Consider the following 17,434-nt stretch of genomic DNA (forward strand, 5'->3'; position numbering starts at 1 on the left):
CTCCATGTTGCGCCCCCATATCATGTTCCATCCCCCCATCCTCCATGTTGCGCCCCCATATCATGTTCCATCCCCCCATCCTCCATGTTGCGCCCCCATATCATGTTCCATCCCCCCCATCCTCCATGTTGCGCCCCCATATCATGTTCCATCCCCCCATCCTCCATGTTGCGCACCCATATCATGTTCCATCCCCCCCATCCTCCATGTTGCGCCCCCATATCATGTTCCATCCCCCCTATCCTCCATGTTGCGCCCCCATATCATGTTCCATCCCCCCCATCCTCCATGTTGCGCCCCCATATCATGTTCCATCCCCCCATCCTCCATGTTGCGCCCCCATATCATGTTCCATCCCCCCCATCCTCCATGTTGCGCCCCCATATCATGTTCCATCCTCCATGTTGCGCCCCCATATCATGTTCCATCCCCCCATCCTCCATGTTGCACCCCCATATCATGCGGCATCCCCCCCCAGCCTCCATGTTGCACCCCCACATCATGCTTCATCCCCCCCATCCTCCATGCTGCGCCCCCACATCATGCTTCATCCCCCCCCATCCTCCATGCTGCGCCCCCACATCATGCTTCATCCCCCCCCATCCTCCATGTTGCGCCCCACATCATGCTTCATCCCCCCATCCTCCATGCTGCGCCCCCACATCATGCTGCATCCCCCCCATCCTCCATGTTGCGCCCCCACATCATGCTTCAACCCCCCCCATCCTCCATGCTGCGCCCCCACATCATGCTTCACCCCCCCATCCTCCATGCTGCGCCCCCACATCATGCTTCATCCCCCCCATCCTCCATGCTGCGCCCCCACATCATGCTTCATCCCCCCCATCCTCCATGCTGCGCCCCCACATCATGCTTCATCCCCCTCATCCTCCATGCTGCGCCCCCACATCATGCTTCATCCCCCCCATCCTCCATGTTGCGCCCCCACATCATGCTTCATCCCCCCCATGCTCCATGCTGCGCCTCCACATCATGCTTCATCCCCCCCATCCTCCATGTTGCGCCCCCACATCATGCTTCATCCCCCCCATCCTCCATGCTGCGCCCCCACATCATGCTGCATCCCCCCCATCCTCCATGTTGCGCCCCCACATCATGTTCCATCCCCCCATCCTCCATGTTGCGCCCCCACATCCTCCATGTTGCGCCCCCATATCATTTTCCATTCCCCCCATCCTCCATGTTGCGCCCCCATATCATGTTCCATCCCCCCCATCCTCCATGTTGTGCCCCCATATCATGTTCCATCCCCCCATCCTCCATGTTGCGCCCCCATATCATGTTCCATCCCCCCCATCCTCCATGTTGCGCCCCCATATCATGTTCCATCCCCCCCATCCTCCATGTTGCGCCCCCATATCATGTTCCATCCCCCCCATCCTCCATGTTGCGCCCCCATATCATGTTCCATCCCCCCCATCCTCCATGTTGCGCCCCCATATCATGTTCCATCCCCCCCATCCTCCATGTTGCGCCCCCATATCATGTTCCATTCCCCCCATCCTCCATGTTGCGCCCCCATATCATGTTCCATCCCCCCATCCTCCATGTTGCGCCCCCATATCATGTTCCATCCCCCCCATCCTCCATGTTGCGCCCCCATATCATGTTCCATCCTCCATGTTGCGCCCCCATATCATGTTCCATCCCCCCATCCTCCATGTTGCATCCCCATATCATGCGGCATCCCCCCCCAGCCTCCATGCTGCGCCCCCACATCATGCTTCATCCCCCCCATCCTCCATGTTGCGCCCCACATCATGCTTCATCCCCCCCATCCTCCATGCTGCGCCCCCACATCATGCTGCATCCCCCCCATCCTCCATGTTGCGCCCCCACATCATGCTGCATCCCCCCATCCTCCATGTTGCGCCCCCACATCATGTTCCATCCCCCCATCCTCCATGTTGCACCCCTACATCCTCCATGTTGCGCCCCCACATCATGCGGCATCCCCCCCATCCTTCATGCTGCGCCCCCACATCATGTTCCATCCCCCCATCCTCCATGTTGCGCCCCCATATCATGTTCCATCCCCCATCCTCCATGTTGCGCCCCCATATCATGTTCCATCCCCCATCCTCCATGTTGCGCCCCCATATCATGCGGCATCCCCCCCAGCCTCCATGTTGCACCCCCACATCATGCTGCATCCCCCCCATCCTCCATGTTGCGCCCCCACATCATGTTCCATCCCCACATCCTCCATGTTGCGCCCCCACATCATGCTGCATCCCCCCCATCCTCCATGTTGCACCCCCACATCATGCTGCATCCCCCCCATCCTCCATGTTGCGCCCCCATATCATGTTCCATCCCCCCCATCCTCCATGTTGCGCCCCCATATCATGTTCCATCCCCCCATCCTCCATGTTGCGCCCCCATATCATGTTCCATCCCCCCATCCTCCATGTTGCGCCCCCATATCATGTTCCATCCCCCCATCCTCCATGTTGCGCCCCCATATCATGTTCCATCCCCCCCATCCTCCATGTTGCGCCCCCATATCATGTTCCATCCCCCCCATCCTCCATGTTGCGCCCCCATATCATGTTCCATCCCCCCCATCCTCCATGTTGTGCCCCCATATCATGTTCCATCCCCCCCATCCTCCATGTTGTGCCCCCATATCATGTTCCATCCCCCCCATCCTCCATGTTGCGCCCCCATATCATGTTCCATCCCCCCATCCTCCATGTTGCGCCCCCATATCATGTTCCATCCCCCCCATCCTCCATGTTGCGCCCCCATATCATGTTCCATCCTCCATGTTGCGCCCCCATATCATGTTCCATCCCCCCATCCTCCATGTTGCACCCCCATATCATGCGGCATCCCCCCCAGCCTCCATGTTGCACCCCCACATCATGCTTCATCCCCCCCATCCTCCATGCTGCGCCCCCACATCATGCTTCATCCCCCCCATCCTCCATGCTGCGCCCCCACATCATGCTTCATCCCCCCCATCCTCCATGTTGCGCCCCCACATCATGCTTCATCCCCCCCATCCTCCATGTTGCGCCCCCACATCATGCTGCATCACCCCCTTCCTCCATGTTGCGACCCACATCATGTTCCATCCCCCCATCCTCCATGTTGCACCCCTACATCCTCCATGTTGCGCCCCCACATCATGCGGCATCCCCCCCCATCCTTCATTCTGCGCCCCCACATCATGTTCCATCCCCCCATCCTCCATGTTGCGCCCCCATATCATGTTCCATTCTCCATCCTCCATGTTGCGCCCCCATATCATGTTCCATCCCCCATCCTCCATGTTGCGCCCCCATATCATGCGGCATCCCCCCCCCAGCCTCCATGTTGCACCCCCACATCATGCTGCATCCCCCCCATCCTCCATGTTGCGCCCCCACATCATGTTCCATCCCCACATCCTCCATGTTGCGCCCCCACATCATGCTGCATCCCCCCCATCCTCCATGTTGCATCCCCACATCATGCTGCATCCCCCCTCCATCCTCCATGTTGCGCCCCCATATCATGTTCCATCCCCCCCATCCTCCATGTTGCGCCCCCATATCATGTTCCATCCCCCCATCCTCCATGTTGCGCCCCCATATCGTGTTCCATCCCCCCCATCCTCCATGTTGCGCCCCCATATCATGTTCCATCCCCCATCCTCCATGTTGCACCCCCATATCATGTTCCATCCCCCCATCCTCCATGTTGCGCCCCCATATCATGTTCCATCCCCCCCATCCTCCATGTTGCGCCCCCATATCATGTTCCATCCCCCCCATCCTCCATGTTGCGCCCCCATATCATGTTCCATCCCCCCATCCTCCATGTTGCGCCCCCATATCATGTTCCATCCCCCCATCCTCCATGTTGCGCCCCCATATCATGTTCCATCCCCCCATCCTCCATGTTGCGCCCCCACATCCTCCGGCATCCCCCCTCCCCCCCCCGGGTTGCTTGTTCGGCGCTGTCTTCGGCTGTAAAGCGCTTACCTGCTCCAGGCGGCAACTCCCGGCGGCTGCACCTCCCGTTCTCCGCGGTGGTGGTGGCGGTGGCAGGATCATCATTTCAAATCTTCCTCGGCGGCGGCTCCATGTCCCGTCCTCCTCTGCGCGGCGCTGCCTCACGCTCCTGTGACCTCTGCACAGTGAGCGCACGGCAGCACGTCGGGGCGGGGAGCTGATTACAGCTCCTCTGACCCCGGAAGTAAGGGCCGGCACGCTCACAGTGTTATTTATATTCGCGTGTTATAGACGCGACTATAAATGACTGTGCGCTCCCTCCCTCCTCCAAAAAGGCGCCGAATTTAATAAAGAGTTTGGAGGAGGGAGGAAGATTTTAAAAAAAAAATTTTTATTTTTTTTTTTAAATTTTTGTTTGGGCGCCGCCCCCCTGGAAGGCGCCGCCCTAGGCATGTGCCCTCAAGTGCCTAATGGCAAATACGGCCCTGCTTGTGTGGTGCGGACACCTGCAGAAAAAATTGCAGCATTAATGCTATTTGTGAATGAGGCCTCAGCATTACATTTTTTATGGGTTTTAATAGAGAAAAATAATCAATTGCACCTTTTTTTTTTCACCATTTACCGATCCCCATAAATAATTTGATCACTGTGTTGTTCGGGTTCTTACGATTACAGTGACACCAAATATATCCATGTTATTTGCTCATTTGTCATATTTATTATTTTTAAAAAAAATGCAAATTCAAAATTACATTATTCTATTTTTTGTTTATTTATTTTAAATTTTATTGGAAGAAAATAAATCTTTTTCTCTCTTTCTAGAATACAGGATACAGAGACGCTGCTCTGTGCAATGGATCTCTATGTCCTGTGTAATCTGCTGTGGAGGCAGAAGCTTCTGCTTCATCTGTATAAAATCCTCTCTCTGGTGTCAGCAGATCCTGTGGATCTCCAGCAAGGGAAGCTGTAATGTGTTTGAAAATTGCTGGTTTGATTACAAGGGGGGTGAAAATAAAAAAAAAGTTGTCATATTTTTTTCTGATTTCTTTATAGTAGTTTCATAAGAACAAAAGAATCTGACTTTTTCCTTCACCTACATAGTGACAGAATATATCTCTCTGTATCTCTATGTAGCTTAATAATTTGCTTCTGGCTTCTCAGCCTGCAACAAAGGTCAAGATTACCAAATCCTCCTATGCCTCTCAATACAGGCAGTGACTCAATTGTAGTACTGCTGCTTATGGACAAAGAGCTCATAAGCTCATGAGTTTTATCACCATCCTGATAAACAGATGAGAATTTAATTTATGCACTGCACTAAGGGGAGGAACTGGGACAAAAGCAGTGACCAGCGATTCTGCGGAGGACAGTCTCGCTGAATCCGGGACTATTGGGAGATGTGCTATATCTGACCTATAAATTAATTATATATTGAGAAAATATTGGATTGCAGATATTAAAATATCATTTGGTTCATCTTCCTATGACCTGTATGTCCATATAGATGGTGTAAGGCCGGGTACACATATCCGGCTTTTCACCGGTTTGACGGATGCGGCGCACGCCAGTACAGTGTATACAGTACACTGACAGCGCAGCAAGCGCCGGTCACATGCTGTCATGTGACCTGGAAGTTGTGGCGCTGCCACTGTACTGTATCATACTGTACTGGCGTGCGCCGCATCCGGCGAAAAGACGGATATGTGTACCCAGCCTAAGAGGGATGATCCAACAGACAGATTCCCTTTGACTAATTTCCCTTATTGTTGTTAGATATTTAAGCCGTGTTCATATCCACTTTTTCATTTATTTTCTTCTGCTCCATCGTAGGAGCACAACAAAGAAATGATAGTAGTGTTGGATGTGTAAGATGATGGGCACCAATGACCACGCTTATTATGATAGAATCCATAAGAGTTTTGTTATGGTGTACGTAATTTTAGCAGAGAAAAAGCTGGGGTTTTTTTGCTAAGGCTATGCGCCCACGGGACTCTGTATCTGCGGACTTTTCTGCATGAAAATCCGCAGCTTTCCCCCGGAATCCGCACCTTTTCATAGGTGCGGATTTTGTGCGGATTTGACGCGGATTTGATGCGGATTTGACGCGGATTTTGTTGTGGATTTTGCGATTTTTATTTTTTTTAATTCAATTGAATAGGCAAAATCCGCACGAAAATCCGCAACAACAATTGACATGCTGCAGATTATTCCGCACGAAAATCCGCACGATTTCCGCTGCGGAAAAATCCGCAGCGTGGGCACAGCATTTCCCAAATGCCATAGAAATGGCTGGGGAGTAGCTGTGCTGCAGATTTCTGGAAAACCCGCGGCTTTTCCGCGAGAAATCCGCGGCAAAATCCGCTCATTTTCCGCAGCGTGGGCACATAGCCTAAATCTGCAAATAAATCAGAATTAAACACAGCTTCATTGTGTCTAGATGGTATTTAGGTGTGTTATAAATGAATACCAATTTCCACTGCAATCTTCTTCATTTTCGCAAAGGTTCGGCTGATCATCACAATATTCATGCCACGATTTGCCAGCTGTAAAAGAAAATGTTGCATATGTGATCAAGAGAATCAGGTTAATAATAAAATAAAGATGTAAAACTTTGATGTGATTATTCTAGGTCAGTGGTAGGCGACTGGCAACCCGGAGGGTCTTATATACCTTAGGTGTTCAAGCGTCCTATAAAGTGTATACAGTACACAGCTCCATGCATGCACTTTGATATCCAGCTACACATTCTGCATGTGTCTAATGCTCTATGTTTATGAGGACATGATACACTACATATAATGTACATCTGATAGCCTCATAATGTTGTGAATTAAACTTCATTATTACCAATATACTGTAGAGGACTGTGCAAATGTTTTAGGCAGGTGTGCAAAGATGCTGCAAATTTATTTTTAGGAGAAAAAATATATATATAGAAATAAATTCTTATATGTAGAAAATCTGCGCTGAACCAAGGTATATCTGTATTTATATTTTTATTTCTATTTCTACTCACAGAGTGGGAATATTTGTAGTAAAAAATTTACAAGAAAATAGTACATAAAACACATAATTTTGCACAATAAGAGATAAACACTCAAAAAATAATTTTTTAACTACAAATATTCCCACTCTGTGAGTAAAAATAGAAATAAAAATAAAAATATAAATACAGATATACCTTGGTTCAGCGCAGATTTTCTACATATAAGAATTTATTTCTATATATATATATTTTCTAGTTTAATCCCAGGCAATAAGGGGTTTATTGCCTTAAAAATCTAGCTGCAGAACTATAGGAACATGGGGTCTTAGCGCTGACCTTTATCCATACGGATTTTTACCCAACTATATTTTTATCAATTAACTAAATGCAAAGTGGATGAACAAAGAAATCTAAATCCAATCAATATTCCATTGTAACTTCAAACCAACATCAATTTTAAGTACGGTATATCTGCACATTTTTGATGGAACGTGGCAGGGAGGTTGTTTGAAACATTTTGAAGATCTAACTACAGATCCTCTATGGATGAGGCCTCTGTAAATCCTTCTGTCTCTTCATGTAATGCCAGATGGACTCAATCATTTTGATATCAGGGCTCTGAGGGGCCATATTATCGCTTCAAGTACTCTTTGTTATTTATGCTGAAGATAATTCTTAAGGCTGCTTTACAGGCTGCGACATAGCTAGCGATGTCACTAGCGATCGCACATCCCCCCCACGTTGTGCATGCGTCACGGGCAAATTGCTGCCCGTGGCGAACAATATCGCTAGTGCGCGTCACACGCACATATCTTCCTAACGACGTCGCTGTGGCCAGCGAACAAACTCTTTTTTAAGGGGGAAGTTCGTGTGGCATCACAGCAATGTCACACAGTGGGCCACAAAAAGAAACGAAGGGGCGGAGAGCAACCACTTTAACGTCACTCCCACCTTGTTGCCGGAGGACGCAGGAATGCTGTTGTTCGGCGTTCCCGGGGTGTCACACGTAGCGATGTGTGCTGCCTTAGAAACGACGAACAACCTGCGTCCAAAACGAGCAACGATATTTGGGAAAGGAACGACATGTCAACAATCAACGATTTTTGCCGTTTTTCGGATTGTTAGTGGTCACTCGTAGCTGTCACACGCAACGACATCGCTAACGATGCCGGATGTGCGTCACGAATTCTGTGACCCCAGCGATATCACGTTAGCGATGTCGTTGCGTGTAATGGGGCCTTTAATGACATTGGCTGTATGTTTAGAGCAGTTGTCCTACTGAAGCATAGATTTGGAGCTGCTTCATTGATGGTATTGCATGATGGATAAGTATTTGCGTGTATTATTCATCATTGAGGACTCGATGAAGCCTAACCACATTCCCACTTCATTTACTAAATGCAGATCAAACCTTGCAAACAATTTCCAAGATGTCCACCGTAGTGTGCATATATTTATGATTGTACTGCTTCTCAAATATTTTTTACGAACATAATTGCCTTCTGTTACAGCTAAATATTTAAAATTTTATATATTTCCTCAATCAAGAACAACTACCACCATTTTTTTGCACTCCAGTGATTTTTGTGTACACTTGAGATGCTTGGCTTTATTTCCATGTTCAAGGTATGACTTTTTGGGCACAATCTTCCATGAAGACCAATTCTGGGTAGGCTTCGCTAAACACGAATCAATACCTCCTAAGAATGAAATAAGTATGAACAGATGCAAGCTTTTCGCGACTATGCTATAGGCAAACCAAGGAGTGCTGGAATGCACTGTAAGCTCTAAACTACAAAAATCCTTTCATGTTGAGATCAAGGCTCTGTGGGAGTCATATCATCAATTCCAAGATTCTTTGTTCTTCAGAATGGACTAAGTAACTGTTAGGTAGATTCATAACTGGAATAGTAATCCGAGCCAAAAAGTGGTCATGAATGGCTGCACATCCAGTTGGAAGAGTATCTCAAGTGGGGTACCACAGGGTTCTGTCCTGGGCCCTGTGTTGTTCAACATCTTTATTAATTACTTAAATGAAGGAATTGAGGGTAAACTGATTAAATTTGTTGATGACAGAAGGGAGGAATAGCTATAACTATAGAAGCCAGAGAAAGGATTCAGATGTTATAAACAAACTGGAACAATGGGTAGCAACTAACAGAATGGTGTTTAACAGGGAGAAATGCAAAGACATCCCGGCAAGAAAAACAAAAATCGAATATACAGAATGGGAGGATTAGGGCTAAGCAACAGCACGGTTGAAAAAGACTTGGGTATACTAATAGATCACAGACTGAACATGAGTCACCAGTGTGATGCAGCAGCAAAAAAGGCAAACACATTTGTGGAATGTATTAACAGAAGCATACAGTCTAGATCACAAGAAGCAATTGGAACTCTCTACTTTTCTTTGGTCAAACCTCATCTGGAACATTGTGTCCAGTTCTGGGCACCACATTTTAAAAAAGACATCAACAAACTGGAGCAAGTTCAGAGAAGAATGACCAGAATGGTGAGTAGTCTGCAAACCATATCCTATGGGGAACGGTTTCAGAAGTTGGGAATGTTTAACTTGCAAAAAAGAAGACTGAGAGGAGACATAATAGATGTCTACAAATACCTCAAGGGTTGTCACACTGTAGAGGGATCATCCCTATTCTCCATTGCACAAGGAAAGACTACAAGCATGGGACTTAACTGAATGAGAGGAGACACAGATTAGATATTAGAAAAAACTTTTTGACAGTGAGGATGATCAATGAGTGGAACAAGCTCCCACAAGAGGTAGTCAGTTGAACTTCAATAGAAACAGAGGTCGGACAGACAACTGTTTGGGATTATTTATTGAATCCTGCTTTGAGCAGGGGGTTGGACACAATGGCCCTGGAGGTCCCTTCCAACTTTACCATTCTATGATTTTATGATTCTATAATTCTTTATGTTGAAGATAGTTCTTAATAACATTGGGTATAGGTTTGGGGTTGTTTTCTTGCTGCAAAATAAATCAAATCAGATGCCTCCCTGATGGTATTTTGAGATTAATAAATACAGTATTTGGCTTTATTTAGTGTTATTGAGGACACCATTAATCTTAACCAAATTCCCAACTCCATTTACTGAAAAGTAACCTCTGCCATGCTTCAATTTTGCCTGTAGGCACTCATGTTTGTATTGCTCTCCATTCCTTTGGCAAATAAACTGCCTGCCGTTACTGTCAAGGATTTTAAATTTTGACTAATCAGTCATGAGCACTTGCTACCATTTTTCCTCATCACAGTTTCTATGTTCTTTGTGCATAGTTAAGGTGCTTGGTCTTTTTTCCATGTCAAAGGTATGGATTTTGGATACAATTCTTCCATGAAAACCACTTCTGGCTCGACTTTTTCCAAATAGAAAATGGGTTTAGCTGGGCCCCACTGATTGCTGCCAATTTTAAGATGATGTGTTTCAACTGCTGCTTTAAGTTTACTTCTTTCTCCAACCACTACGTCTACAATCCATATAATATACAAGTGCATCTCAATAAATTAAAATATCATCAAAATGTTAATTTATTTAAGTAATTCAATACAAAAAGTGAAACACATATATTATATAGACACATTACACACAGAGTGATCTATTTCAAGTGTTTGTTCTGTTAATGTTGATGATTATGGCTTACAAGCCAATGAAAACCCAAAAGACATTATCTCAGAGAATTAGAATAATTAACACAAAACACCTGCAAAGGCTTCCTAAGCATTTAAAATGTTCAGTAGGCTACATAATCATGGAGAAGACTGCTGACTTGACAGATGTCCAGAAGGCAGTCATTGACACACTCCACAAGGAGGGTATGCCACAAAAAGTGACAGAAAATTAGAATATTATAGAAGACCAACTGAAAAAAAATATTTTAAACTCAGAAATATTGGCCTACCAAAAAGTTTGTACAGTAAATGCACTCAATACTTCGTCGGGGCTAGTTTTGCATAAATTACTGCAGCACTGTGGTGTGGCATGGAGGCGATCAGCCTGTGGCACTGCTGAGGTGTTCTGGAACCCCAGGATGCTTTGATAGCAGCCTATAATTTGTTTGTATTGTTGGGTCTGGTGTCTCTAATCTTCTTCTTGACAATACCCCATAGATTCTCAATGGAGTTTAGGTCAGGCAAGTTTGCTGGCCAATCAAGGACAGTAACACTGTGGTTATTAAACCAGGTGTAACGCGGGAGGACGGTTAGAGCCAAGAATAGTAAAAGCTAAAACGTCTCCGAAGGTACACTGAGCAGATGGTAAGGCTACAGATGGACAAATGGACGGAAGACACAGCTTCAGAGAACATAAATACACACAAGGCAGTGTTAACGTCCCACACACCGGCAAACAGGACCTCTCTCGTTAAGTATACAGAGAGGACCCTGCAGTTGACTATCAGTACTAGAACGGGGCACTCCTGGACCGGAGATATAGCTCAGTTAACTCCACTGAGCTGCCACTGAAGGGCTGGATTGGTGGCAGAGAAGAAGAGTGACAAACCCTTCACCACTTAGTCTTGAAGTGATGGGTATGGCACCTGACCCTGTCTACCAATTCCAGACTACTGCATAGCTCTGATAGTGGAGGAGAAGTGGGGGGACTAACCCTAACAGTACCTTCACCACTTAGTCTTGACGTGATGGGTACTGGTGCCTGACCCTGCCTACCACTTCCAGACTACAGCACATCTCTGATACACTTGACAGAGCAAAAGTGACGCACGCGCAGCCATGTGCATCGTCCAGGAGCTTTTAAAGACTAAGCCCTGCCCATAGGTCCGGCGCCAGATAGCAATGGTGCTGGCGGTGGCCAATCAGAGACTGCTACATCACCGGTGACGTCACCAGTGGCCAATGTGGAACCGTCACGTCATTGCTGAGGTCAGTGGCGGTCAATCAGAAACCTCCGTGACTCTGGACCCCTGACGCCTAGAAGCCAAACGCCTGGAGCGGCAGACAGGTTGTGCAGGAGATTTGGCATGACCACAGAAGGGGATGGAGACTGAGCAGGCGTGGTTCGAGGCTCCGGAGACATCAAGTATTGGTACTTTTGGCAGTGTGGACAGGTGTCAAGTCCTGCTGGAAAATGAAATTTCCACTTCCAAAAATCTCGTCGGCAGAGGGAAGCATGACGTGCTCTAAAATTTCCTGGTAGGCGGCTGGGCTGACTTTGGTCTTAATAAAACACAGTGAACCTACACCAGCAGATGACATGGCTCCCCAAACCATCATTGATTGTGGAAACGTCACATTAGATCTCAAGCAGCTTGAATTGTGGTCTCTCCACTCTTCCACCAGACTCTGGGACCTTGATTTCCAAATGAAATGCAAAATTTACTTTCATCTGAAAACAACACCTTGAACTACTGAGCAACAATCCAGTTATCTTTCTCCTTGGCCCAAGTAAGATGCTTCTGATGTGGTCATGAATGGCTTGACACAAGAAATGCAACAGTTGTAGCCTATATCTGTGTGTGGTGGCACTTGAAGCAATGAAGTCCACTCCTTGTGAATCTCCCGCAAATTTTTGAATGGCCTTTTCTTAATCCTATCAAGGTTGCGGTTATCGCAGTTGCTTATGTACCTTTTAATACCACACTTTTTCCTTCCACTCAACCTTCTTGGATACAGCATTCTGTGAACAGTCAGCTTCTTTCACAATGACCTTTTGTGGCTTACTCTCCTTGTGGGGTGTGTCAATGACTGTCTTTTGGACAACTGTCAAGTCAGCAGTCTTGCTCATGTTGTATAGCCTACTGAACCAGACAAGGGACCATTTTAAACATTTAAGAAGCCTTTGCAGGTGTTTTGTGTTAATTATTCAAATTTTCTGAGATAATGACTTTTGGATTTTCATTGACTGCACAAATCTATGGGGTATTGTCAAGAAGAACATGAGAGACACCAGACCCAACAATACAAACAAGCTGAAGGCTATCAAAGCAACCTGAGCTTCCAGAACACCTCAGCAGTGCCACAGGCTGATCACCTCCATGCCACATCACATTGCTGCAGTAATTCATGCAAAAGGAGCCCCGACCAAGTATTGAGTGCATTTACTGTACATACTTTTCAGTAGGCCAATATTTCTGAGTTTAAAATATTTATTTTTTTCAGTTGATCTGATATAATATTCTAATTTTCTGTCACCGTTTGTGGCATACCCTCCTTGTGGAGTGTGTTAATGACTGCCTTCTGGACATCTATCAAGTCAGTACATAATCAGTGATTATGTAGCCTACTGAACAAGACTACGGGACCATTTTAAATGCTTCGGAAGCCTTTGCAGTTGTTTTGTGTTAATTATTCTAATTTTCTGAGATAATGACTTTTGGGTTTTCATTGGCTGCAAGCCATAATCATGAACATTAACAGAAATTAACATTTGAAATAGACCACTCTGTAATGACTCTATATAATATATGGCGTTTACCTGTTTATATTGAATTACTGAAATAAATTAACTTTTTGATCATATTTTAGTTTATTGAGATGCACTTGTACAGTATAACCTCTTGGTGCTTCTTTAAAATAACTTGAACAGCACATCTTGAAACCTCAGTCTACTTTGCTATCTAACTCTGGAAAAGACCTTGCTGGTATAGTATAACTAATTTGTCTTGTAGCTGTTCTCAGTATTGCCATGGTGTATGACCTCTGACATGAAACTGTCTTCCATCACCTCACCCTTGTATCAGAATTTGGCTGTTCCTCACCCAATTGTAAGCCTCTAACAGCAGTTTCTGTTTCAGCTAATAGCTATTTCAACCTACATATAAAAAATTATGATCATTATCACCTGTTTGGTATGATTGGTTACTGATACACATTATTATTATTTATTATTATTATTGTTTATTTATAGAGCACCATTGATTCCATGGTGCTGTACATGAGGGGGTTACATACAGAATACATGTACACGTTACAATAGACAGACTAGCACAGGGGGAAGAGGGCCCTGCCCTTGCGGGCTTACATCCTAAAGGATTTTGGGGAGGAGACAGTAGGTGGGGTGTAGGTGGGGCGGCAGCTCCGCACGGTGGTGGGGCGGCAGCTCCGCACGGTGGTGGGGCGGCAGCTCCGCACGGTGGTGGGGCGGCAGCTCCGCACGGTGGTGGGGCGGCAGCTCCGCACGGTGGTGGGGCGGCAGCTCCGCACGGGGGTGGGGCGGCAGCTCCGCACGGGGGTGGGGCGGCAGCTCCGCACGGGGGTGGGGCGGCAGCTCCGCACGGTGGTGGGGCGGCAGCTCCGCACGGGGGTGAAGCAGTGAGGTCATTGAAGGTTATAGGCATTTCTGAACAGATGAGTCTTTAGGTTCCGTTTGAAGCTTGCGAGTGTAGTAGATAGTCTGACGTGTTGAGGCAGTGAGTTCCAGGAGACTGGGGATGCTCGGGAGAAGTCTTGGAGTCGGTTGCATGAGGAGCGAATGAGAGAGGAGGATAGAAGGAGATCTTGGGAGGACCGGAGGTTACGTTTTGGAGTGTAGCGAGAGATTAGTTCAGAGATATATGGAGGAGACAGATTATGGATAGCTTTGTAGGTCAGTGTTAGTAATTTGAATTGGATACGGTGGAAGATTGGGAGCCAGTGGAGGGACTTGCAGAGAGGAGAAGCGGGGTGGTATTGAGGAGAGAGGTGGATCAGTCGGGCAGCAGAGTTAAGGATGGACTGGAGAGGGGCGAGTGTGTTAGCAGGGAGACCACAGAGGAGGATGTTGCAGTAGTCGATGCGGGAGATTATGAGGGCGTGCACTAGAATTTTTGTAGATTGGGGATTGAGAAAAGGGCGGATTCTGGAGATATTTTTGAGTTGAAAACGGCAGGAGGTGGTGAGGGATTGGATGTGCGGTATGAAGGACAGGGCAGAGTCAAAGGTCACTCCGAGGCACCGAACTTTGGGTGCTGGGGAGAGCGTGATGTTATTAATTGTAATGGATAGATCAGGTGGAGAGTGCAGGGGAGATGGAGGAAAGATGATCAGTTCAGTTTTGGCCATATTGAGCTTTAGGAAGCGAGAGGAAAAGAAGGAAGATATAGCAGATAGGCACTCTGGGATTCTGGACAGCAGAGATGTGACATCTGGACCAGAGAGGTAGATCTGAGTGTCATCAGCATATAGGTGGTACTGGAAGCCATGGGACTTTATGAGTTGTCCCAGGCCAAATGTATAGATAGAAAAAAGTAAGGGTCCCAGGACAGAGCCTTGAGGGACACCAACAGAGAGAGAACGGGATGAAGAGGTTGTGTGGGAATGGGAGACACTAAAAGTGCGGTTGGAGAGGTATGAAGAGATCCAAGAGAGAGCGAGGTCTCTGACACCAAGGGAAGAGAGGATCTGTAGTAGCAGGGAGTGGTCAACAGTGTCAAAGGCTGAGGATAGGTCTAGAAGTAGGAGTACAGAGAAGTGGTTGTTAGCTTTGGCGGTAAGTAAGTCATTTGTGATTTTAGTCAGGGCAGTTTCAGTGGAATGATGTGGACGGAAGCCGGACTGTAGGTTGTCAAAGAGAGAGTTAGAGGAGAGGTGGGAGGAAAGTTCAGCATGGACATGCTGTTCCAGGAGTTTTGAGGCAAGTGGGAGTAGCGATATGGGTCGATAGCTGGTAGTAGAGGTTGGGTCGAGGGAAGGTTTCTTTAGGATAGGTGTGACTGTTGCATGCTTAAAGGCAGAAGGGAAGGTACCAGTTGTTAGAGATAGGTTGAAGAGATGGGATAAGGCGGGAATAAGGATAGTGGTGAGGTTGGGGAGGAGGTGGGATGGGATGGGGTCAAGTGCGCATGTAGTGAGGTGCGCTTTTGAGAGAAGATGTGCAAGCTCTCCTTCGGTGATAGTGGGGAGGAAGTTTATGGGGGAGGGGCAGTGGTCTGTTATATAAAGGGGTTGTGGTGGTTCAGCAGAAAAGACTTGTCTGGTTTGGTCGATCTTTTCTTTGAAATATGTGGCAAATTCTTCTGCGGAGATGACTATAGATAACTATAACCCTAAAAAAATTGCTGACTTTGTGCAACTCTACCTATAACAATTAAGGCTATTTTGAAAGAAAAGGGTTGTTTCACCAAACATCGACTTAGATTTCACTTTTGTTGATATACCTTGTATGTATTTCAATGCAGTGTCGTTGATAGAGTCTTAAAAGTGTAGCGCCCAATGGGGCAGGTGTTTTTACCTACTCGTTGCCAGATCGGGGGTGCAGATCCTCTGTGATGTCACGTACAGGAAAGAGGATTGGAGGGTGGTAGGGAGGATGGAGGTAGTAGTTGGAGGTTAGGAAAGTCTATTAGGATCATGATGCCACTTGTGGTATGCGGCCAGAGATGGGGGCCGCCACTGCAGGGACTCTCACCGGGGCAGATGTTGGGTGCAGCCTGGATGGTGTCGCTCCCCACAGGCAAAGCAAGATTACCCCGGGGAGGATGACGGGGGTGGTAGTAGTACCCGTTGGCGCCGCAGTGCTGGGCAACGGCATAGGTAAAGGAGAGGCAGAGGCAGGGGCTGCGGTTTCAAGTTTTTTTACTCACAGGTAGTTCAGGCGCTGCCCCAGAGTACCGATCTCTGCCACGATGGGCTCCAGCTGATCCCGGATAGTCAGCGGTCACCACCGGTGCCCGGGAAAGTCTGTTAGTGAAATGTCCTTCAGTTGCTATCTGGAACCCAGGCCGAGCCTCCTGCTCCAGGCCACAGGCCCACGAAGAAAGAGAAACACTAACTCCAATTGTCAGTGCTAGATGTTATTCCAAGCTGTGCCCAGGAAGGTTCTGTCTAAGTGTGATGGTTGCGCCTACTTCTTCCCCATGTGGTGCCCACCCCAAGTGGTTGTCCTAGCAACTGGGGAAGTCCAATGATTTATGATGGCTAACTCCCTGTCTGCCCTAGTCCAACCCCCTCTGAGTAAGCACCTAACTGTTGTATGTGTGTGTTTTGTGAAGGCACCGGCAGGTCAACCCCTCCCCGACCTGGGATAGATATTGTCCCTGAAAAGTGGTGTAATACCCTGTGGCACCTGAAGCCCAGGGGCGCCACAAAAGATCAGAGGCCCAAGCCCAAAATGATAAGTGTCCCCATACACCCCCAAACACATGCATGGATATTGTCATAAAACATGGTTGTAAAAGGCTTATTTCAGAATAATAAAGCAAAGACCCATGCCCTCATTCTATTATATTCAAGTAAATATACTAAATTTCACTGTATGTCTGAGACTGAAAGGCCACAATGAAGAGGGAAATTACAGGCAATAATACAGCAGGTTTTAAAAACAGAATAAGGCCCTGTGCGCACTGGAAAACAGAATTTTTTAAAGAAAATTCTGCAGGGTCCGAAAGATTACTGCACCCGCAGTAACAAAAACGCGGCAAACCGCACCCAAAAACCGCATGTGGTTTGCCGCGGTTTGCTGCGGTTTTACCGTGGTTTTGCCGCGTGTTGGTACATGTGTTTTAATGCATTCAATGTAATAAAGCACATTG

General features: G+C 47.2%; 1 protein-coding gene across 1 annotated transcript in view; it reads right to left on the reverse strand.

Moving 5' to 3' along the window:
• HSD17B3 (hydroxysteroid 17-beta dehydrogenase 3) overlaps positions 1–17,434 on the reverse strand; it is a 186,489-nt gene that overhangs the window by 123,739 nt on the left and 45,316 nt on the right. The window contains exon 3 of the mRNA XM_075340462.1: positions 6,430–6,505. Coding sequence (XP_075196577.1) covers positions 6,430–6,505 — 76 coding nt within the window. The remainder of the gene's footprint in view (positions 1–6,429; positions 6,506–17,434) is intronic.

This window comes from Anomaloglossus baeobatrachus, chromosome 1 (genome assembly GCF_048569485.1).
Source record: "Anomaloglossus baeobatrachus isolate aAnoBae1 chromosome 1, aAnoBae1.hap1, whole genome shotgun sequence".
NCBI lineage: Eukaryota > Metazoa > Chordata > Amphibia > Anura > Aromobatidae > Anomaloglossus > Anomaloglossus baeobatrachus.